The sequence below is a fragment of the Ammospiza caudacuta genome, chromosome 14, assembly GCF_027887145.1.
Source record: "Ammospiza caudacuta isolate bAmmCau1 chromosome 14, bAmmCau1.pri, whole genome shotgun sequence".
Classification (NCBI taxonomy): Eukaryota; Metazoa; Chordata; class Aves; order Passeriformes; family Passerellidae; genus Ammospiza; species Ammospiza caudacuta.
The window spans coordinates 19,279,093-19,299,759 of NC_080606.1; the positions used below are offsets into that span (position 1 = coordinate 19,279,093).

Sequence of the window (20,667 nt, forward strand, 5' to 3'; positions counted from 1 at the left end):
CTGACAAAACAGCCCAAAATGAGCAGTAACAGATGAATTTAAAAGCTTAAATGCACATTTCTTGCCCTGGGGAGCAGCTGGGGCCTGGCACTGCCCTGCCCCTTGCTCCAAGCCAGCAGGCCAAGCATGGCTCACACTGGGCTGAAGTTACTCACCCTGCTCCTGGGCTGGGGTGCTCCAGGCCCTCTGCTCCAGCGCTGTTACACAACCGCTGCTATGAAGAAAATTCAATTACAGAAGTTATTTGCAGGCAGAAGTGCACCAGTGCACATTGGAGGAATGCAAACTGCAGTGGCCAGAGGTTCCTGGCTGGCCCAGAGTGAGCAGATCAGCCCTGGGGGGATTTGCTGCTCTTCAAGCAGAGGAATTTCCAGGACACGAAAAGAAAAGTCAAGAAGGTTTCATAGAGTAAAATATCTTAATATTTATTGTGTCTCAGGACAAAAAGAATTCTACTCAATACATAAAATGAGTTGAAGCAGCATATAATACTGACAATCAAGTCACAGCTGAATCGGTGCAAGGACACCTACCAAGGTAAAGGCACCAGGAGCTACATCACCAAACCTCACTACAGCTTACAAGAACCACTACAGCCCGTCCTTAAAGAAGTACAACTATAAAAAAGTATATAAAACCCAGGCAGGGAGGAGGCAGCTTGGCAACAACCTTGCTGAGCCAAGGCTTCAGGCAGGCAGGACTGAGTTTAACAGCCCTGTCTCAAGAACAACTGTGTCTGGAGAGTGAGGGGGCGTCCAGGGGCTGCCCAAGACAAGGGGGAGCACCCCTTTCCCAGTGGAGGCACCGAAGATGAGCACTGGGACACCCGGGAGCTGTGCTGAACCAGCACAGTCAGCTCAGCACAGGGTGGCACTCGGGGCTGCAGCCACCACAGCCACACCAGTTATCACCCAGGCAGTGGCACAGCAGAGTAGTGTCAGGACAAGTCCCTGAGTGCAGCAGGACAGCTGCTGCACTCCCTTCTATGAGCTAGTTGAGAAGAAGACCAGTCAGTTCAAAGCAAGATTTCACGACGTGGCATCCAGGGGAACACCTGAGGTGGAGGCATCCTCCCCAGCCATTCCCTGCAAGGCACACAGAGAGTGTTAGCAGGCAGGATGGATTTACATGGATTATACACAGGGTCAAATGGCACGGGGTCAAATGGCACGGGGTCAAATGGCACGGGGTCAAATGGCACAGCAGACCTGGTCTTGCAGGTGCCCTCTAACCCTAAACCCCCCACACGTGGTACCCTCACCCCATGGGTGACCAGCAGCAGCCCCCAGGCTCACAGACATACCCAGCCACAGGCACAGAGCTCTGGGGGCCAGCTACACCATCTCATACTGGTTGTTGGTGATGTACCGGGACAGGCAGCAGGACAGGATGATGCCAATCAACTGGAAAAGAGAAAAAACAAACCCTGCATGTCAGAAGGAGCCAAAAGCAGGGAGAGGTGTTTTCAGGAGAAAACCTGACAGATTGACCCAGGTTTTATGAAATCCAAGGATGGACAGTGGGGTTTGCAAACCACCTCAAGGCTGCTGCACCCTGCCTCAGAATCACCGACAGTGGCCGAAGCACAGGATCCTGGCAGCACCAACTAAACAAGCTCCTCACTAGAGATGCCCCAGGTCCCATCCCATTACAAGCTGCTTCATGAAGCATTGGCTGTTTTATGGTGACTGCAGAGATTACACAGGTACCAGCAGTGCCACAGCCAATTGCACAGCCACTGGAGAATGGCAGCACCTCTCCCTGCTGCAAGGGCGCTGGGGAAGCAAGGCTGCTGCTCTCCCATCAGCAAGGTGCTGCTATCACACGTGCCCTGTTATCACAACACAGCCTCCCAGCACCTGTGCAGGCTCCAGGGCCAGACCCTGCATGACTCTGACCTCCACAAGCCAGGTTAGAGGCACATCAGCACAAAGGCTCCCTGTCTGAGGTGTGACCCAGCCAAGCTTGTCAAGGGGGCAATAAAAGCCAGGAACTGGTGTCAATGCCCAAGCCTGCCATCAGCTGAGACAATGCTGCAGCTGGGAGTGTGTGTGCAGCTCAGCAGTGGTGTATCGGGCATATCTCAGTGAGCCCAGAGCCAGCCCAGCCCAGCCAGGGAGGAGCAGGCACAGCAGAGCAGCTCCGGCTCTCCCAAAGCCCTCAGTACCACGAGCTGCAGGCTCCCACCCCTCCCCAGTCCAGTCCATCTGTACAGAAAACACACAGTGACAGCTCATACAGCAGAGTATCTCACAGGTTCCTGTCCCCAGTCCCAGCCAGCAGCACCCTGATGCTCACACCGCAGCCTCTGGGTGCTGGGCCAAGGGGAGGCAGAGCCCGAGCCCCTCCGAATGAGGGCTGGCTGCTCAGCCCAGAGCCCAGCAGGCTGGCCCAGTGCAGCTGGAGCAGGGCCAGCTGCACATCCTGCAGCCAGGAAAGCCCTCAGCACCTCGGGAAAGCCCCGGCTGGGGGCAGGGGCCTCCTGCTTCCTGCCAGGACAGAGCTCTGGGGCCGGGGCTGGGGCTGGCCAGCACACTGCTGCTGCTGCTGCACGCAGTGCCCTGCACGGTAAAGTGAAGGAGACACTGCAGGAGAGGACACAGGGCAGGGTAGGGAGGTCAGCCACCACACAAGCAGTGCCACACTGGCACTCACGGTGACCCCACCACACAGGGGTGATGCCAAACAGCCCCTGGTAACAGTGAGGGTGGGTAGGAAAAGGAAAAGGAAGGGCACAGATCTGATCCCTGCCAACAGCAGGCACAGAGTTTGTCCATCTCTGTTTGTCTTTTCTTGGAGTCTGTTGTTTCACAGAGGAGATAATAATAATAATAATAATAATAATAATAATAATAATAATAATAATAATAATAATAATAATAATAAAAACCTAGCCTCAAGGAAACAGAGCTGGGGCTTCAGCCCTGGGTGTGAGAGACCGGGGCCTGCACAGCAGTCAGGCTGAATGTAAGGGGAATCCACAGAGTGGCTGCTCCTCCCTGGCTGAAACCAGCCCTTTGTACACACCAGACTTTGCACTGAAATGAAATCCCTCTGGAGACGTGCTGGCTTCACCCTGCCCTCCTCCCGAGCCAGACAAGGAGATTTACCTGGAAACACGAGATGCCAAAGGAGATTCCGGCCACCACGCTCATCTTGGACTCCATTGTTGACGTTACCAGGAAAAAACAACCCTGCAGAGGAAGCCAAGCAAGCACGTGGATGCAGCGCCTTTCACCCCAGGGGCACAGAGCAGCTCCTCCCCACAGCTCCAGGGGAAGATGCTCCTGTGCAGGCAGCAGGGGGGTCCAGGCTGACCCCTCCTGCCAGGCCCCAGCACAGCCATTCCCAGTGCCCCAGCCCAGAGGCCTTATCAAGGGCACCACTGCCCTCGGGCTGCTCCCAGCCCCAGCCAGGTGACACATCACAGGAGCCCTTGCATCACCCAACCATCCCTGAGCATGAGGTCACACACCCTCAGCACCGGGTCAGGACTTTGCACCCAAGGGCCAGAGATGGCAGCACTGCTGAAACAAACTTTACTGGGAAGCTGCTCCTTGCTCACCTGTTCTTCAAATCACACATCCCCAACGGCCAGAGCTTGGGTCGGGCTGGGCCCTGACCTTGAAGGAAGGAGTGAGGGAACCTCAGACAGAAGGGAGGATTCCATACCCTTACCCACTCCAGGGGAGTCCCTGGGGCACTGAACATCAGCATCAATAGGGCAGTTGTCCTTTCCAGCCTGCCAGGGACAGACTGGCCCTCCTGCACGCAGCCATCCCTGCCCTTCCCACCTCCAGGAGCAGCAGGCAGATTTTTCTGAGCTTAACTTACATTCACAAACACTTTGAGCTGGGCCTTGTTTGGGTCTTTGAGATCTTGCTCTGAGCAGTCGTTCTGGTTCTTGCAGCAGCTGCTGGGGATGCCCTTCTGGCTGAAGTACTCAGTCTTCTCCCAGTCAGAATAGTTCTGCACTCCACAGCAGTGCAGCTGGAGTGGGAAGCACATGTGGGGAGCCTGGTCACACCAGGGAACCGACCCCTGCTCCCCCATCTCACCAACATCTGCCAAATTCCAAAGCCACTGCCATGGCTCCCCCATCTCACCAACATCTGCCAAATTCCAAAGCCTGTGAGGGGATGCTGGTGCCACAGAGGCCAGAGGGCACACCCTGAGCCAGGGCAGCATTCCCACCTGCTGCCAGCCAGGGGCTGTCACCCATCCCCACCAGGGGCTCTCACCGTTCTCTGGATGGTGTCCACGGCCTCACTGTGAGGATTGGCAGTTGCATTGTAGTCCTTCAAGGCCAGTTCCAGGTTGCTCTCAAAGCTGGTCTTTATCTGTAGGACAGAGGTGTCAGGGCCCTGCTGCCCTGTCCTGCTGTCCCTGCCGTCCTGCCCTACTGGCCCTGCTGTCCCTCCCATCCCACGTTAGTCACCCCCGATGGCAGCAGTGACTCCGGCCGTGGCCAGCAGCCATTTCCCAGCACAGGCAATTAGAGGCTGTATTAGAGGGCAGGCTGGGTGCACCATGGCAGCAGGGATGCTGTGTGTAATAACAAGGAGCTGCACCGTGCCAGCGCCCTCCCAAGCAGGCACAGAAACCCTCCCAGGAGCTTTAATTACTGCAATCATTGCAGAAGATAGACCAAAGCCAGAAATTACAGTCCAGGGCTACTCTGCCTGTTCTGATGGACTGACCTGGCACCCAGGCTGCTCCTTCTGGGTCCTTACAGGGACCAAGCTGCTCCTTGTGATGGTTTAACCCTATCTCTGCCAAGCTAAGCACCGCTCCCAGGCAGCCCCTCTGTCCCTCGGTGACACTGGGGTAAAAGCAGCATCAAACTCACTCTGCAGCACTGGGAGACGGCACTGGCCACCCAGACTCACCTCGTGCCTGAAGACGAACCCCACGATGGCGGCCACCAGGACGATGAGGAAGATGAGGGACAGGAGCATGGCATACTGCGGGCAGAAAGGATGGGATGGGAGGGGATGGAGAGGATGGGGCAGGACAGGAGGGGATGGGACGGGAGGGGAGAGTGGAGGAGGAGAGGATGGGATGGGATGGGATGGGATGGGATGGGATGGGATGGGATGGGATGGGATGGGATGGGATGGGACGGGAGAGTGGAGAAGGAGAGGATGGGGCAGGACAGGACGGGACGGGGTAGGGCAGGGATGGGACCAGGCAGGAATAGGACGGGGTGTTTGGGGATGGATCAGGACGGGTCGGGATGGATCAGGAGAGGAGGGCGCTCCATCCCGCCGTGTCCCAGGCCACCCACCAGCTTGAGCATCCAGGTGCTGCCGCGGCAGGTGGCGAAGCAGCCGAAGGTGCCCAGGAGGACAACGACGGTGCCAGCGCCCACCAGCACGAACGGGACATTGGTGGCTTTCTCGTCCAGCAGGGAGAAGTAGACGGCCAGGCTCACCCTACCCCAGATGCCCACGGCCAGCAGCACAATGCCCGACACCTGGTGGGGAGAGGGGAAAGCCGCGGTGGCTCGCGACTATCGCGACAGGGCGGCGCAGCCGCGGCGCGCGGCGGGGGAAGGGGCGGGCGGGCGCTCACCCAGAAGACGAAGGTGTAGGTGAGCAGGACGCTCTTGAGGCAGGTGATCACCGGCTTGGTCTGCAGCCGCCGCGACGGGGACGCCATGGCCGACACGGGGCGGCTGCGGGACGGGCGGGACGGGGCGGGGCCTCGCGACACGCCCGGACACGCCCCGGACACGCCCCGGACACGCCCCGGACACGCCCCGGACACGCCCCCGCACGGGCCGGGCCCGCCCCCCGCCGGAGGAGCCCGAGCTCCCACGGAAACGGCCGAGCGTACCGGCGGCGCCGTGCTCTGCGCCCCTCCGCCCGCAGAGGGCGCCCCGGCCACCCGTCAGGGGCCACCTCTTGTCCTGCGACACCTCTGTCCCCTGTCACCCCCTATCCACTGTCACCCCCTGTCCTGTCACCCCCTGTCCCTTATCACCCCTGTCCTGTAACATCCCCTATCCACTGTCACCCCCTGTCCTGTGACCTCCCTGTCCTGTAACATCCCCTATCCACTGTCACCCCCTGTCCTGTCACCCCCTGTCCTGTCACCCCCTGTCCTGTAACATCCCCTATCCACTGTCACCCCCTGTCTGCTGTGACCCCCTGTCCTATGACACACCTGTCTTGTGACACCGCCTGTCCCGGGCCATCCTCTGTCCTGTGACACCCCCTTGTCTGATGTCACCGCCCGCCTGCCCCCTGTTACGACCTGTCCGGTATCATCTGCTGCCTAGCCCGTGCCACCCCGTACCTATCCCTGCTACCTCCTGTCCAGTGCCACTCCCTGCTTAGCCCGTGTCACCCTCTCTCCAGTGCCACCCACTGCCTCTCCCGTGCCACCGCCTGCCGGTGTCACCCCCTGCTTGCCTCATGCCACTTCCTACCTGCCTGGCGCCACCCGCTGCCACCTCCCGCCTGTCCCGTGCCACACTGTGCCACCCCGTGCCACCCCTTGCCCGACCCATGCCATCATTCCCTGCCTCCCCGGTGCCACCCCCTGCCTGTGCCGTGCCTGTGCCACCTCCTGCGCGGTGCCAGCCAGCGCCAGTCCCTGCTCTCCTGCTGCAGCCCTGCCGTGCCCCACGCCGTGTCCAGGTGTCCAGCGGGACAGCCACCCCGCGCCCGGCACATGGCACTAACAGCACGCCGGGCTTCGTGGGCTGAGCCCTGCCGGGGGTGTCCCCGGTCTGCGGGGGCTGCGGGCTCCCCTCCCCGGCAGCAGCAGCCTCTCCCGGCTGCCCTGTCCTGCCCGGGACAGTCATTAATTAGCGCGCTCCCAGCCTGGCCGCCACATAATTAATTAGCCCATTGAGAGAGAAGCGCGTCCCCCCTGGCACACCCCAGGGAGCGCTCCTACCTGTCCGTGCCAGCCCATCCCATCTCTCTGCCCAGCGGAGCCCCAGCCCCGGCTCCTGCCCTCCTGCCCGACCCCAGCGGCCCCGGCTCCTGCCCTCCTGCCCCGCGGAGCCCCAGCCCCGGCTCCTGCCCGCCTGCCCGACCGCAGCGGCCCCTGACAAAGCGCTGCGGTCCCGGTTCCTCGGGGGCCGGGCTGCGGCAGGGAACAGACCCCAGCTGGAAGCGCTTTTCTCGGAGCCTTCCGTCTGCAGCGGGGTCTCTCCTCCCTCCCTCCTCCCCTCCCTCTCTCCGGCAGGAGGTGGGAAAGGGGACCTGGCTCCTGCGGTTTGCTGCTCGCCCCTGCAGGCCCCGCGTTCCCGGAGCCCGTCAGGGCTGGCACGGGCTTGGCTTGGCTCTCTGCTGTGTGCAAACAGGCTCCTGGCTCTTCTGCTCGCAGGAGAAAGCCTCTTACAACTTTTTAAAGCCCCGGAGAAGCAGGAGGCGCGTCGCAAAACGGGCGATCCCGGCATTTATTATTTTTTACAATCTCATCATTTTGGGCCTGACTCACGGCTTTTGAATGTTTGGGATGGGCGGCCAAGGGCGACAGTAAGTTTGCTCAGCAGAAGCGGAGCGGCCAGGCAGGAGGGCCAGACCTCTCTGTGCGGTGACAAGGCGGCCGAGGGGGCGTCCCCCTGCCTCCAGCCCCGCTCCATCCCCGCCAGGGCCCGCGGCCGCCCCCGGCCCCAGCACGGCGCAGGGCAGCCCAGCGCGGCATGGCAGCCCCGCTGCTGCTGCTGGCCCTCGCCAGGCTGGTGTCATCCACGTGGCACGAAGGTGAGTGCGGGCACCGCGGGCACCGCGGGCTCCCGGGGGCGGCGGCGTGCGCGGCTCCGCTCCTGCCGAGGGCTGGGAAGGGATGGAGGGAGCCCGGGAAAGCGATGCCGGGGGAGCATCGGTGCCCGAGGAATGGGGAGGCTGTGCGGGTGAGCTGCGGGTACAGGGAGGAACCGAGGGGGTGCTGGCAGGCACCCAGGGAGGAGCAGAACTCCAGCCTGCCTTCCTCACACCCGGCCCGCCGCTGCCTCCCGGCTGCCGCGGGGCCGCAGATGTGTGCTGGCCCGAGCCCACGCTCCCGACCGACCCATGGCTGGGCGAGCAGCTCACGGGCCTTGTTTGGGGTGGTTTCCCCTCCCTGCTCCCATCCCCTCCCGGGCCATGCGGCAGCACGCCTGGGGATGGATGCTCCCGCGGGGCTGAGCTGGCCCCAGGCGAGAAGGAAAAGGCAGCACTGGCAGAGGAAGGGAACATTAAATGGCACATCTGCTGCGGCGACACGCTGCACTTTGTCCCCAGGCCCCTGGAGGGGTCTTGGCAGCCTCCCCGCAAACAGCTTCGTTCCCCAGGTCACGGATCCATCCCCACGGTGCCGCCCCTCCCCTCTGCTCCCCGAAGAACCACGGCAGCGTGAACGGGCAGCTGGATAAAGGCGCTGCGGAACGGGCGGGCTCGGGGGAGCCGCTCCACAGCGAAGTTCACTTTGGGAAGATCCGTAATGGAGTTTCCTGCCCGTGACGGGAGGGCTCCTGCTCGGGCTGCCCCGGCGGATATCCCCTTCCCAAAACGGGGCAGGGACAGGGGGACACGGTGCAGGCATGGCGGGGCTGCCGCCTTTGGGGGTGCCCAGAACGAGCATCCCCGTGCCCAGGGCAGCGCCGGGCGGGCGGCGAGGAGGGGGCAGCGCCGGCGGGGGCCGGCGGAAACGCGGCGGAAACGTGAGCTCAGTGCTGGGGAATGCCGCGGCGGCCGAGGCGCCGAGGGGCCGCGGGCAAGGACGGCAGCCTGGCCCCTGCACGGCCCCCTCCCCACGGCGAGCGCCGTGCCCGTGAAGGGACAGGGCGGCCCGCAAGGATGGCACAGGGCTGTCCTCAGGCCCCCCTGCGCAGCGCGGCTGGCCAGGGGCCCGCATCTCCGGCCCAGCCCCTCCAGCGGCTCCATCCTTCCCTGGGGCACGGGCACCCCCAGCAGCCCCGGGCCGGGCAGAGGGCTCGCCATCCCTTCCTGGGTGAGGAGACGGGCAGGAAAGGACAGGAAAGCGCAGATACAGACAGGAAAGGGCAGGCAAGGGCAGACAAGGACAGACAAGGGCAAGAAAGAGCAGCTTTCTTCCCTCCCTGGGGATGCCCCGTGGCAGCGGCGGTGCCATGGGAGCTGTCGAAGGCTTTCCCGGCAGCAGAAGCTGGGGGTCGGTGCCAGCCCACTCCGCGCCAGCGCCCGTTTCCTGCCACAACCGCGGCTGCCGCTGTTTAGTCTGCGGCTGGTGCCAGCGCCCTCCGTGCCACCGGGGACTGCGCTCCCGTCTGCCCGCTTTAACCCTGGACAGCAGCCCCAAGGACAGGCTCTGCCCGGGGCTGGGATTGCTCCTTGGCAGCTGCGGGACGTTTTGCAGCCACGAGCTGCCCCGCAGCCTGCTCGTCTCTTCCTTCCCGCCAGGCTCTGGCTACTACCTGGAGAGCCACACCAACGAGGTGTACGCGGAGGAGCCACCGCCTGAGCCCGCCCTGGATTACCGCCGAGGTAACGGCGCCCAACCCATCCTCTGCGTCCTCGCGGGGACACCGAGGCGCGGCAGATCGCTCCGTCAGCTGCCCGCTCTCCCGCAGTGCCCCAGTGGTGCGCCGCGCTCAGCATCCACCGCGGAGAGGCCACCTGCTACTCCCCGCGGGGCAGCTCGTACCGCAGCAGCCTGGGGACCCGCTGCGAGCTGAGCTGCGCCCGCGGCTACCGCCTGGTGGGTCCGAGCGCCGTGCAGTGCCTGCCCAGCCGCCGCTGGTCGGGGATGGCCTACTGCCGACGTGAGTGTGCCCTGCTCTGCCAGCATCCCCACAGCACCCGGCCCTGCGGCTCTGCCCACCCGCACGGCCCGCAGCCGCTTCCCCGCCCTCTCTGCTCTCTCCATCCCAGAAATCCGGTGCCACGTGCTGCCCGCGGTGCTGCGGGGCTCCTACGTGTGCTCGGCAGGCGTGCAGATGGATTCCCGCTGCGACTACACCTGCCAGCCCGGCTACCAGCTGGAGGGCGACCGGAGCCGCGTCTGCATGGAGGATGGGCGCTGGAGCGGCAGCGAGCCAGTCTGTGTAGGTAAATCCTCACCCCGTGTAGGTAAATCCTCACCCCGTGTAGGTGAATCCTCACCCCGTGTAGGTGAATCCTCACCCCGTGTAGGTGAATCCTCACCCCGTGTAGGTGAATCCTCACCCCGTGTAGGTAAATCCTCACCCCGTGTAGGTAAATCCTCACCCCGTGTAGGTGAATCCTCACCCTGTGTAGGTGAATCCTCACCCTGTGTAGGTAAATTCTCCCCCCGCACTGCTGGGACACGCTGGGGCTCATCACCCGTGCCTGGGGTATCTGCAGGTGTCACCCCACAGCCAACCGTGGCATTCCTGCACCTCCCTCCCTCGGGACCCCTGTCCCTGTCCCCGCAGTGCCGTTAGCCCCGAAGCACAGCCACCAGCCTGGACTGGGGCACTCAGCACTGGCTTTACAGCAGCTCCGGGTGGCTCCGAGGCTCTGGGTTGGTTCAACACCGCTCTCACGGCTCAGCCAGGGCACCCACAGGTTCCATGAATCCCTCTCTCCCTCTGGCAGACCTGGAGCCTCCCAAGATCCGCTGCCCAGACTCCCGGGAGCGCATAGCAGAGCCGGGCAAGCTGACGGCCACCGTGTACTGGGACCCGCCCCGGGTCAGGGACTCTGCTGACGGTGTCATCAAGAGGTGAGGGCAGGAATGCTGCGGGCACTGCCATCGGGGGCTGGGGGCACTGCCAGCGGGGGCTGCGGGCTGTACCCGGGGTGCCGATGGACAAACCCGTCTGTGGGTCAGGGTGACGCTGCGGGGCCCGGAGCCCGGCTCGGAGTTCCCCGCAGGAGAGCATGTGATCCGCTACACCGCCCACGACCAGGCTTACAACCGCGCCAGCTGCAAGTTCAGCATCCGCGTCCACGGTGAGAGCGCTGCCGCGGGCACTCGGGGCTGCCCCGGCCGCAGCCTGCACTGATTCCGCTGCAGGGCACCCAGCGCCCACCCTCAGGCGCCTTCTCCCTCTGCAGTGAGGCGCTGCCCTGTCCTCAAGCCCCCGCAGAACGGGTACATCTCCTGCACCTCCGACGGCAACAACTACGGCGCCGCCTGCGAGTACCTGTGCGACGGGGGCTTCGAGCGGCAGGGCACCTCCCTGCGGGTGTGCCAGTCCAGCCAGCAGTGGACGGGCTCCCAGCCCCTCTGTGCCCGTAAGTGCAGGGCCGGACTCGGGCAGAGCTTCGGGCGCTGCCCTGTGGGTCCCAGGGGTGACGGGGGGCACCGTGGCACCTCCCCGCACGCTCGTGTCGCGCCCCAGCCATGCAGATCAACACGGACGTGAGCTCGGCCGCCGGCCTGCTGGATCAGTTCCACGAGAAGCGCCGCCTCTTGGTCATCTCGGCCCCCGACCCCTCGAACCGCTACTACAAGATGCAGATCTCCATGCTGCAGGTGAGCGCGGGTGCCTGCCGCCCCCCGGGCCAGCTGCACGGCCAGCACCCCTCACTGTCCCCCCCACAGCAAGCTGCCTGCGGGCTGGACCTGCGGCACGTCACCACCGTGGAGCTGCTGGGACAGCCCCCGCACGAGGTGGGGCGCATCCGGGAGCACCGGCTGGCCCTGGGCATCATCGAGGAGCTCAGGTAGGGCAGGTGGGGCCGTCCTGCACAAGGGGACGGGGAACGGGAATGCCTCTAGCGATGGCAAAGCGTGAGGTGGCAGCTGGGTTCACGAACGGCCCCTTTGTGCCGCGCCGGAGGGTTCGTGCGGCAGGGGAACCCCTGCGAGTCTGAATGCAGCGGCGCCAGAGCTTCCCAGCGCTCCCAGCCCCCAGGAGGGGATGGGGGACCCCTCTACAGGAGCGAGGCGGGCAGGCTCAGCGCCCTGAGCAGCCACCCCTCGCACCTGCAGGCGCTACCTGCACCTCACACGCTCGCACTTCAACGCCGTGCTGCTGGACAAGGCGGGCACGGACCGCGAGCGCTACATCGCCCCGGTGAGCCCCGACGAGCTGTTCGTGTTCATCGACACGTACCTGCTGAGCGAGCGGGAGGCGGCGCGGCGGGCACAGAGCGGGGACCCCTGCGAGTGACCCGCCCTGGACACCGCCCTCGCTGCTCTCCTGGTGCCCGCTGCAGAGCAGGAGCGGGGTGCCAGGGGGCTCAGGGAAGGGGACCCCTCCCTGGCTGCTCTGGCACACACAGGTGAGCAGGGGCTGTGTGCCAGCAGTGTCCCCCTGCCCAGGGCCAGAGCAGGGGCTGTGTGCCAGCAGTGTCCCCCTGCCCAGGGCCAGGGGCTGTTTCCAGCTGGGAGATGGTTCAGCCCAACAGGACCCTGCTGGGAGACACTGGAGGGTCCCTGCTTGAATCCAGGGCAGGGGGGAGCCAGGAGCGTGGCAAGGCAGGCAGGGCAGGCCAGCCAGCAGGGCAACGGCCCCTAGCATGGCAGCTTCAGCCTCCCCACAGCTCGCCTGTGCACGACCTGGACCCGATGCCCCCCACTCTGAAAGCCAATGGCCCCACGCTCAGCAGAGCCCACAGCAGGCAGCCAGCACGCAGTCCACCCTCAAGGGCTTGCCATCTCCCCTGGCACTCACCCCCTCTGCCACCACCCACGGGGAACCCTTTCTGGGAACTGCTTTGGCAGTAGAATATGAAGTTGAAATAAATAGATTTGTATAAAAAGTCAGTGCTGGCACATGTGTCACTGAGAGGCCTGGGGAACAAATGTTTCCTGGAGACCACAATCCCCAAACCCCCCAGGCTGACCCCACACAGCTCCATCCATGCAGTGCTGCAGCTGGGGCTGGGCTGGGCATGGGGAGCAGGGGGGAGAGGACAAGCAGAGAGCAGACTCTGGAACCGGGTGGTAGGAAAAAGAATGGGAAGAAATAAAAACACAATGATATTTAAAAGCATTTTGCCTGGGGGAGAAGAAGGGAGGGCTCACACGAACTGCAGTTCAGCCTGAAATCTGGTACAAGGCTTATGACAAGGGGAAAATGAAGCTTTAAATGAAGCTCGGCCAAGAAGACTTTCTGCCCGAGCCTGTGTAGAGAAGGTCATGTTTATTAAAGTGTAAGAAAAAAGCCCAACACATATTTGGCTGCCTTGCCAGGCTGTGCCTGGCACCCAACAGCGGTGCCAGTCCTGGTGCCACAGCCTAGGGCCCCAGCCTGGCCATGGTGGAGCGCAGCTGGAGCGTCCCCTCTGCCCAGGAGCCCGGGTACTGGCACATCTTCTGCCACAGGTTCAGCTCCTCTCCCGTGGAGTCCATCCAGTCCACAGCCTGCCCGTTGCTCATGCCTAGGAAAGGGAGGGCAGAGGTGGCTGCTGGGGCAGCCTGGTGCCTGCAGCACAGCCCCCAGCGAGGCTACTGCTGTGCCCAGGGTAAGGGGTGGCAGAAGGGACTGCTGGGGCAGCCTGGTGCCCGCAGCACAGCCCCTGCTGTGCCCGGGTGTGAGGGGTGCAGCTCTCACCAGTGCCCACCCCAGGGTGTGAGGGGTGCAGCTCTCACCAGTGCCCACCCCCAGGGTGTGAGGGGGGCAGCTCTCACCAGTGCCCACCCCCAGGGTGTGAGGGGTGCAGCTCTCACCAGTGCCCACCCCGAGGGTATGAGGGTGCAGCTCTCACCAGTGCCCGCCCCGAGGGTATGAGGGTGCAGCTCTCACCAATGCCCACCCCCAGGGTGTGAGGGGTGCAGCTCTCACCAGTGCCCGCCCCCAGAGTGTGAGGGGTGCAGCTCTCACCAGTGCCCGCCCCCAGGCGCACTCCCCCCAGGAAGTCGTTGCTGGACAGCGGCTCCCGGTCCCAGACCGTCAGCTCCAGGCACAGGTGCTGCAGCTCCTCGGCCTTGATGCCGTTGTAGACAAAGGTGTGGTTGTAGTGAGGGTTCAGGGTCTTCTTCACCACGGGCGTCTTCCTCTTGGAGGCTTTGTTCTTGTGTGGCAGGAGGTAGCTGGGGGAGCAGCCCTTGGTTAGCAGCACACGGGCACCTGCCTCCTGCTCTGGGGGCTGGGGCACCCCAGACCTGGCCTGGAGCCCCCTCCTGCCTGTCCTGGCACGGCTCAGCAAGAAGGACCACGGCACCCTGCCTCTCCAGCAGCTTTGGGAACACAGCCAGAGAGGACAGTGCCCTCCTCGCCCCAGGACCCTCACTCACCCCTTGACAAAGCTGTCTGAGGTCCCTCCTGACTTGGCTGCTGTCAGGTTCTTGGCTTCTTTGATCCACACCTGGAGCTCACCACCTTCCCCTGTTTTGCCTAGGAAAAACCCAACGCAGTAGAAATTAATCCAATTTAATTTCTAGCACTGCAAACTTCTGGGAAGTCCCTGCTGAGCACCCTTCATCCCAGAGGGAGGTGCAGAGCCTGGACTGGCATCTCCTCTTGCCTTCTCCTGTATTGGCCCTGCCTGCTGAGGGCAAAAGCAGACAAAATTGCTTCATGCAGGGCCCAGCGGCCCAGCCCCAGGGAAGTACTGAGATGGTTCAGGCAGCTTGAAAAAACCCAGGTCTGCCCTGACCCAGAGCAGCTTTGTAGAGAAGGCTGCAGTGGCACCACCCAAAAAGCCCATCCAGAGCCAGCCTGCACGGCCAGGAGCAAGCCCTGCAGGCGGCTGATTCCAGAGCTTCAGCACTCACCTTTCCTGCCATTGCCAGCCCCAGGATGCTTGGCAGATGGGATGTACTTCATGGAGACAACCAGCTCCCCCTTGTACTGGTGGAGACCAGCAGCATCTGCCCCAATCTGCCAAGAGGTGAGAATTACCAACCCCTGCAGAGGAGCCATGGCACCCACAGTGACAGCCTGGTGTGCAGCACCTCCCCTGCCTGGGACAAAGGACTTGGCCTCTCCTAGCTGTGGCTGAGCTGGCACAATTGCCTGCCAACCCTCCCCAGCATGACCAGTGCAGCCCAGCTCCTCTGGGATCTTATTTTGGCCCAATCACCTGACAAGGAGAGGGAAGCCAGGCTCAAGGCAGAAGACTTTCCCTTTTTTACTACAACAGCACTGCTGTCTGCATCTGGGGTTTTCATACCTCCAAATAAAACCTTTGGCAATGCTCAGCTGAGGTGTCCACACCCCTGTGCCCACCCAGGGCTGTACCCCAGCAGGAGCAGGCAGGGGGGCTGTGGGCAGCAGGGGCACACCTTGCCGTGCAGGGGCAGGAACTCCTCCAGGTGGCTCTCCAAGTTCCAGGCCCCCAGAGGCACCTCTGCCTCCCCCAGGAAGGTGTTGCGGCCGAAGCGGTCGTGGTGCCACACCGAGAACTGCAGCGTCCTCGCCAGCAGCAGGGACCTGCCAATCTCATACTGGGGAGAGAGAAAGAGAGAGAGAACCACTGGTGAGCAGGCAGCACAGGGCAGGGCAGGCCTGGCAAACTCCATCAGCTCAGGAGCATGAGAGGAGACAGAGCAGCAATGGATGAACAGAGAGCCTGCTCCTCTTTCCTTCCATGCCTGCCAGAACCTCAGAGTCCCAGGGCAGAGCTGCAGGAAGGAGCCTGTGCTCTCCCAGCCCTTGGAGCCAGGACTCACAGCACCCAGCCATCCCACCATCAGCAGAGCTCTGCCAGACCACAGAGCCTCAGGTGGTCAGAGCACAAGACCTCAGCAAACCTGGCTGTGGGAGCCTGAAAACCAAACCACAGCTCTCACTTCCTGCTGTGCAAGAGTGCCTCAGAGCTGCACTGCCAGACTCAGGGACAGTCACACAGCAGGGATGGTGAAGGGCAGTGCCAAGGTGCTCTGCCCTGGGGCCCAGAGTTTATCTCTGCCCCTGTGGCTGCTGCCCTCCCTCCCTCCTGCCACTGTAACACGGCTCCAGGGCCAGGAAGCTCTTGGAAAGAAATACCCAGGGTAAGCAGGATGCCTCTGCTCTGGGAATGCCACAGAACCAGGGACATGTCCTGTGACACAGTCACACCTGCAGCTGTGCCTCCACCCACCGTGGCACTGGGGGCTGGCAGCACAGCCAGGGCACAGCTGGCAGTGCAGGGATCCTGCAGCTCTCAGGGGACAGTCTCTGGACATGGCTCCTCTGCAGAGATCCACTGCAGGGTTAGGAGCTCACCCCTCCCTGTGCTTGTTCCAGCAGCACCCCTGAGCAGCTGCAGCCCAGCCCAGCCCCTCTCACCTTCAGCAGCTCGTTGTACAGGGGGTTGATGGTGTTGCGTTTGATGGTGGTCTTGCGCTTCCCTTGCCGGGATTTGTCGGGCAGCAGGTAGGTCTTCACATAGCTGAGGGGAGAACAGGCAGCACTTAACAAGCCCCCCACAATTCATCCTCCCAGCTCCCCAGGGCAGCCCCAGACCTCCTGCCTCACCAGGACCCTCCCACTTACAGCTCCCATCTCTGGTGGGCACCCACCACCCGGCCGGGCACCCCCAGCGGTGGCAGCAGCCATCGCCCCCCTGCTCTCACGGGTTGGAGCGCCTCCTGCCCTCGTCCCCAAAGGCCAGCTGGCGACACTCCTTCACGTGGATGAACAAGGTCTGCGTCCTCTCCTCGTAGCTCAGGGAGAAGGAGATGCCCCCGGTGACAGCCACGCTGCCGAAGTCGCCGGCCTCGCTGTAAATGCTGACCATGCTGCCCAGTGTGCTCTGCAGGACAGGGCAGGGCTGGGCTGGCACAGCATCACCTGACAGGCCCTCCTCATCCTCAGCAAGGTTACTCCCTGTGCCTCCTCTGCACAGCCCCCCTCACCTCCCCATGGCTGGGGATGGCCACACAAAGCGGCCTGGAAGAGAGCTGAATCTCTGCATTTCGATTCCCTTCCAGGGGAAGAAGCCACCCCACATACAAGGCCCTTTCCCCTTCCCTCCAGGAGCTGCCTGCTCTGCATCCCTCCCACCCAAGCCTCTGGCACTGCCTCTCTCCATCCCTCCTCCCAGAGCAGAGCAGAGCAGAGCAGAGCAGGGCCATGCCCCTGGCTCACCGAGGAGGTGCCGCTGCGCATGCTGCCCCGGGCCACGCGCTGCCGGTGGATCTCCACCAGGTTATCGATGTCCTCCTCCTCCTCCTCCTGCAAGGACAGGGATAAGCCGCCAGTGAGGGGCACAGCCAGCTGACACCCGGGTCCTCCAGCTGGCAGCCATCTCCCAGCACTCAGGGTCTCACCAGCTCCGTGTTGAGGCCAGGCACTGACTTGCTCCTGTCCCCCAGAGAGCCACCTTCCCCCACCAGGTCCTCGGGCCGCAGGTCGATCACGGACTTGGTGTAGTCTGCACGAGAGGGGTGAACAGTGGCACAGAGCAGAGCTAGCAGAGCCCAGGGGCTGCCCCAGCCTCTCCCAGCCGCACTGGAAACCCTTCCCAGCCCAGGGAGCAGGAGCTGCCCACCCTGGCCGTGTCAGCACCCGCACATCTCTCACCCGCAGGCCTCACCACCCGCCGGGGGTTCTTCTTGAATATCGTTTCATGCTCGTCCGCCAAGGTGTTGCTGCGGGTCCCCACGGTGGCATCCTGGGCAGGAAGAGTCCCCTCAGAGCAGGGCAGGGCTGGGAGCCCTGTGTGTGCCCAGCCCCATGCCCCAGGACAGGGCTGAGCCTGCCGGAGCAGCGTCACGCACCCGTCCGTCAGAGAACGCCTTCTTGGAGCGCACAGGGAGGGTCAGGCTGGAGGCAGCAGGTCCTGCCGGCCCAACAGCCTGTTTTCCAGGGATGGCTCTCTCCAGGGAGTTCCTCCTGTGGCAGACACAGAAAGCTCTGTCCCAGGCCACAAGCACAGCTGCCAGAGTTGTTCCTGGACAGTGCTGGCCAGGAAATGCCACTTGAGCTGCCCGCAGCAGCCTGGGAGCAAAGCACCTTCCTGCCCAGGGACAGGCTTCTGCCAGCCTGAGGAGCCAGCTTCCCCTCACTAGGCTGACAAAAACACACTTCAGATGAAGGTCCCATCCTCTGCCAGCCAGTGTTGCCAAGGACAGCCCACCCCAGAATCCTCTCACCTGGCCCCCACATCAGCAAGACTAGGTCTGTAGCTGTCCAGGCTCATGTTTTCCATGGACTCTGTGTCGCTTTTGCCATCCCGAGGCTCTGAGGCATCTGGAAACAAACTGCAGACAAGCAAAACCACAGGTATGTCCTGTTTGGCAAGGAGGTCGGTCTGAGAGAGCTCCTGTGCCACCGATGATCCACATGGGGCAGCAGATTGTTCTCTAACCCGCAGCAGATTGCTCTCAAACCTGCAGCCGATTGCTCTCTAACCCGCAGCAGATGAGAGCTGCTGCTGGAGCACGGGGGACAGCAGGGATTCTTACCTGGACCCCTCGCGGGGTGCAGGGGGACTCGGCTGCCGGCCTGCAGAGGAGCTTTTAGGCTCACCGAGCTGAGCTTTCTGGAGCAGGGTTTGTCCCACGGTCTCTCTTTTGTTGGCTGGAAGCAGAGATGCATCGGGAGGAGCACTGCTCCAAGCTCACCCATTGCCTGGAGCAGGTGGTGCTCCATCCAACTCCAGACTGGGCAGAGGTGCACTGGGGGAAGCTGGAGCACCCCAGAAGGATGGGCTGGGGGAGAGGGCTCTGCCGTGGCACCCTACCTGCTGGCCTGTGCCGCAGGGACAGCCGCACCATGTCGCTGCCCAGGTGGTTGGCGAAGCGGTTCACCCTCTGGTCATAGAACCAGTCACCCGTTGTCTTCTTCAGCTCACTGCAGGGCAGGGGTGGTGGGGGCAGTCAGGGGCAGGGGGGCTGTCTGCTGTGCCCCAACCCACCCTGGGCGCTGCCACAACCCAGGAACACAGGCACAATGGGCACAATCAGCAGGTGACCGGGCAGGGACCAGCATTCACTGGGCAGCTGACAGGCTCAGCTACATCCTCAGCAAACACGGGAGCAAGCCAAGTTTTGTTTGTAGGACAGGGGAGGTCAAAAGGGAGGAAACCTGGGATGCTTGAGACACAGGCTGTGCAAGGGGCACAGGGGGATGCTGCAGTCAGCTCAGGGGGTGAAGGAACAGGACATGAAGGAGACACAAAAGGGCCCATTTCTCCATCACCCAAACATGGGAGCCCTCCCCAGGAGTGACAGCAGAGCAAGCTGCCCTGCACTGGGGAGGAGCAGCCAGGCTAGGAAAGGCTGGCCATGGGCATCAAGTTGAGGCAACTGAGAGGAGGAAGGGGACAGGAGGGATGTACAGAATGTCCCTGCTGCTTGTCCAGGCTACTCACGCCTCCTTGGAGCAGACTTTGCAGCGCCAGGAGCCGCTGGGGCTGTAGGAGCGGCAGTCCCGACACACCAAGTGGCTGCAGCCCCGGCAGGTGTTGGCCTTGGGGCTGAGGCGGCCCAGGCTCTGCTGGCAGCGGGCGCAGGTCCGCTCGCTGTAGCGCTGGCTGCCCCGCTTGGCTCCCCTGCGCCGGATCTCCAGCAGCTCATTCTTCAGGCGCCTGTCAGAGCCACACCAGGAGCGGTCAGAGGGGCCCGGGGACACCCGTCACCCACACTGTCACTCATCGCCCGCTTCCAGACAAAGCGGGGAAGCGGCTCCTGCCCAGCTCCAGCCGCGCTCGCACCTGATCCTCCTCTCCTCTGCCTTGCGGAGCTCCTCGTCGCGCTGCAGGACCTGCAGGATCAGATCTCGCTCCACGTCCGACAGGAAGGACAGGTCCACAGCCTCCGACATCGCTCCACCCGGGCTGCCTGGCGCTCACCGGCCGCCAGCTAGGGACGTGCCAGCTGCTGAGGTGCCCCGTGCCCGCTGCCGGGGCCGGACGGGGCACCCGGGACACCGGCCCGCCCGCCGCCTCACCGCCCTGCCCCGGGCCGGGCTCGGGCCGCCTGCCAGCCCCGGTGACCTCAGCCGGCTCCGTGGGACCGCGCTGCCGCCCGGCACCCGCGGCAGCCCCGGCAGGAAGGAGCCGCCCCGGGCTGCCCCTCCCTCGCTCGAGCGCACCGGGGCCCGGAGCTGCCCGGGAGCCGCCGGAGGAGCCGCCGGGAGCGGGCGCGCCCCAGGACCCGCGGCAGGGACAGGATCCGCCTGCAGCGGCGGCGCCGGGACGGAGCCGGAGCGCTCGCTCGGGGGCCGCAGCCGCTCCCCGCTCCCGCCAGGATCGGCGGAACCCTCGGGAGGGACCTTCCCGTCCCCGCAGCCGCGCTCCCGCGTCCCTCGGGGAGGAGGCGGGACCGACCCCAGACTCCTCTGTCGGGGAAAGGGGTCCGGGACCGGGAGCACCGCGTTCCCAGCGCCGCCACTGGGACTGGGAACTGCCCCCGCACCGGGACACCGCGGCTCGACCCCCGGACCACAGAGGGACCCCCGGCTCCCCCGACTCCCCAGCAGCGAAGGAACCCCCGGTACCCCGGCAGGGGAGGATCCCCCGGTACCCCGCCGGGGCAGCGCCGCCCGACCCCCCGCTCCTCCCGGTACCTGCAGCGGCTCCGGCCGGCGCCACCCGGCAGCGGGAGGGGGAGCCGGGAGGGGAGGGCGGTGCCGGTGCCTTAAAGGAGCCGCGGCGGCCGCACCTGCGGCACCGACGGGGCGGCCCGTGCGGGAGGCGGTGCCCGCTGCCCCCCGGCCCCTTCCTGCCCCATCACCCCCGGCGGAGCTGCGGCTCCGGCCCCGCGGGCCCTTTCCCCGGTGCCCCGTGGCCCTGGCTGGGTGTGCGGCCTGTCCCGGAGAGCACAGAGCGCACCGACACCCCAACTGCGGGACCCCCGGCAGCCCCGAGGAGGAGCCCAGGCCGCGGGCGCGGTGTCCCCGCCGCAAGG

The 20,667-nt window shown here is 64.1% G+C and overlaps 3 protein-coding genes across 3 annotated transcripts; 1 reads left to right on the forward strand and 2 right to left on the reverse strand.

Moving 5' to 3' along the window:
• Nucleotides 1–439: 439 nt before the first annotated feature.
• TSPAN6 (tetraspanin 6) lies at nt 440–5,669 on the reverse strand. Its single transcript, XM_058814209.1, has 8 exons — nt 5,575–5,669; nt 5,288–5,476; nt 4,890–4,964; nt 4,242–4,340; nt 3,835–3,990; nt 3,111–3,194; nt 1,304–1,403; nt 440–1,085 (listed from the first exon to the last, which is right to left on the reverse strand). The coding sequence occupies exons 1-7, from the start codon at nt 5,659–5,661 to the stop codon at nt 1,335–1,337; spliced, it is 759 nt and encodes a 252-aa protein (XP_058670192.1). The 5' UTR covers nt 5,662–5,669; the 3' UTR covers nt 440–1,085; nt 1,304–1,334.
• On the forward strand, nt 5,660–12,058 carry SRPX2 (sushi repeat containing protein X-linked 2). The gene is made up of 12 exons (XM_058813992.1): nt 5,660–5,891; nt 6,920–7,203; nt 7,610–7,721; nt 9,378–9,461; nt 9,548–9,739; nt 9,849–10,025; nt 10,536–10,662; nt 10,771–10,892; nt 10,998–11,177; nt 11,285–11,418; nt 11,488–11,609; nt 11,878–12,058. The coding sequence occupies exons 1-12, from the start codon at nt 5,660–5,662 to the stop codon at nt 12,056–12,058; spliced, it is 1,947 nt and encodes a 648-aa protein (XP_058669975.1).
• A 997-nt stretch (nt 12,059–13,055) lies between these two features.
• SYTL4 (synaptotagmin like 4) lies at nt 13,056–20,346 on the reverse strand. The gene is made up of 17 exons (XM_058814044.1): nt 20,327–20,346; nt 19,473–19,620; nt 19,131–19,346; nt 18,501–18,610; nt 18,223–18,337; nt 17,911–18,018; nt 17,536–17,650; nt 17,339–17,429; nt 17,086–17,189; nt 16,904–16,990; nt 16,390–16,568; nt 16,103–16,205; nt 15,118–15,279; nt 14,608–14,713; nt 14,128–14,227; nt 13,715–13,923; nt 13,056–13,271 (listed from the first exon to the last, which is right to left on the reverse strand). Exons 2-17 carry the CDS (start codon nt 19,580–19,582, stop codon nt 13,129–13,131), a joined length of 2,058 nt encoding a protein of 685 aa, XP_058670027.1. The 5' UTR covers nt 19,583–19,620; nt 20,327–20,346; the 3' UTR covers nt 13,056–13,128.
• Between the last annotated feature and the right edge of the window lie 321 nt (nt 20,347–20,667).

Bases quoted from the DNA above. Each gene is read 5' to 3' on its own strand.
- TSPAN6 (XM_058814209.1), bottom strand. From the start codon at position 5,661: ATGGCGTCCCCGTCGCGGCGGCTGCAGACCAAGCCGGTGATCACCTGC. The intron at 4,965-5,287 runs GTGGGTGGCCTG...TTCTGCCCGCAG, and splicing joins GCACCTGGATGCTCAAGCTG to TATGCCATGCTCCTGTCCCT. The intron at 1,404-3,110 runs GTAAATCTCCTT...TCTCTTTTCCAG, and splicing joins TTGGCATCTCGTGTTTCCAG to TTGATTGGCATCATCCTGTC.
- SYTL4 (XM_058814044.1), bottom strand. From the start codon at position 19,582: ATGTCGGAGGCTGTGGACCTGTCCTTCCTGTCGGACGTGGAGCGAGAT. The intron at 17,651-17,910 runs GTGAGAGGATTC...TGTCTGCCACAG, and splicing joins CTTGCTGATGTGGGGGCCAG to GAGGAACTCCCTGGAGAGAG. The intron at 17,430-17,535 runs GTGCGTGACGCT...CTTCCTGCCCAG, and splicing joins AGGCGTTCTCTGACGGACGG to GATGCCACCGTGGGGACCCG.
- SRPX2 (XM_058813992.1), top strand. From the start codon at position 5,660: ATGGCCGACACGGGGCGGCTGCGGGACGGGCGGGACGGGGCGGGGCCT. The intron at 7,722-9,377 runs GTGAGTGCGGGC...CCTTCCCGCCAG, and splicing joins GTCATCCACGTGGCACGAAG to GCTCTGGCTACTACCTGGAG. The intron at 10,893-10,997 runs GTGAGAGCGCTG...CTCCCTCTGCAG, and splicing joins GTTCAGCATCCGCGTCCACG to TGAGGCGCTGCCCTGTCCTC.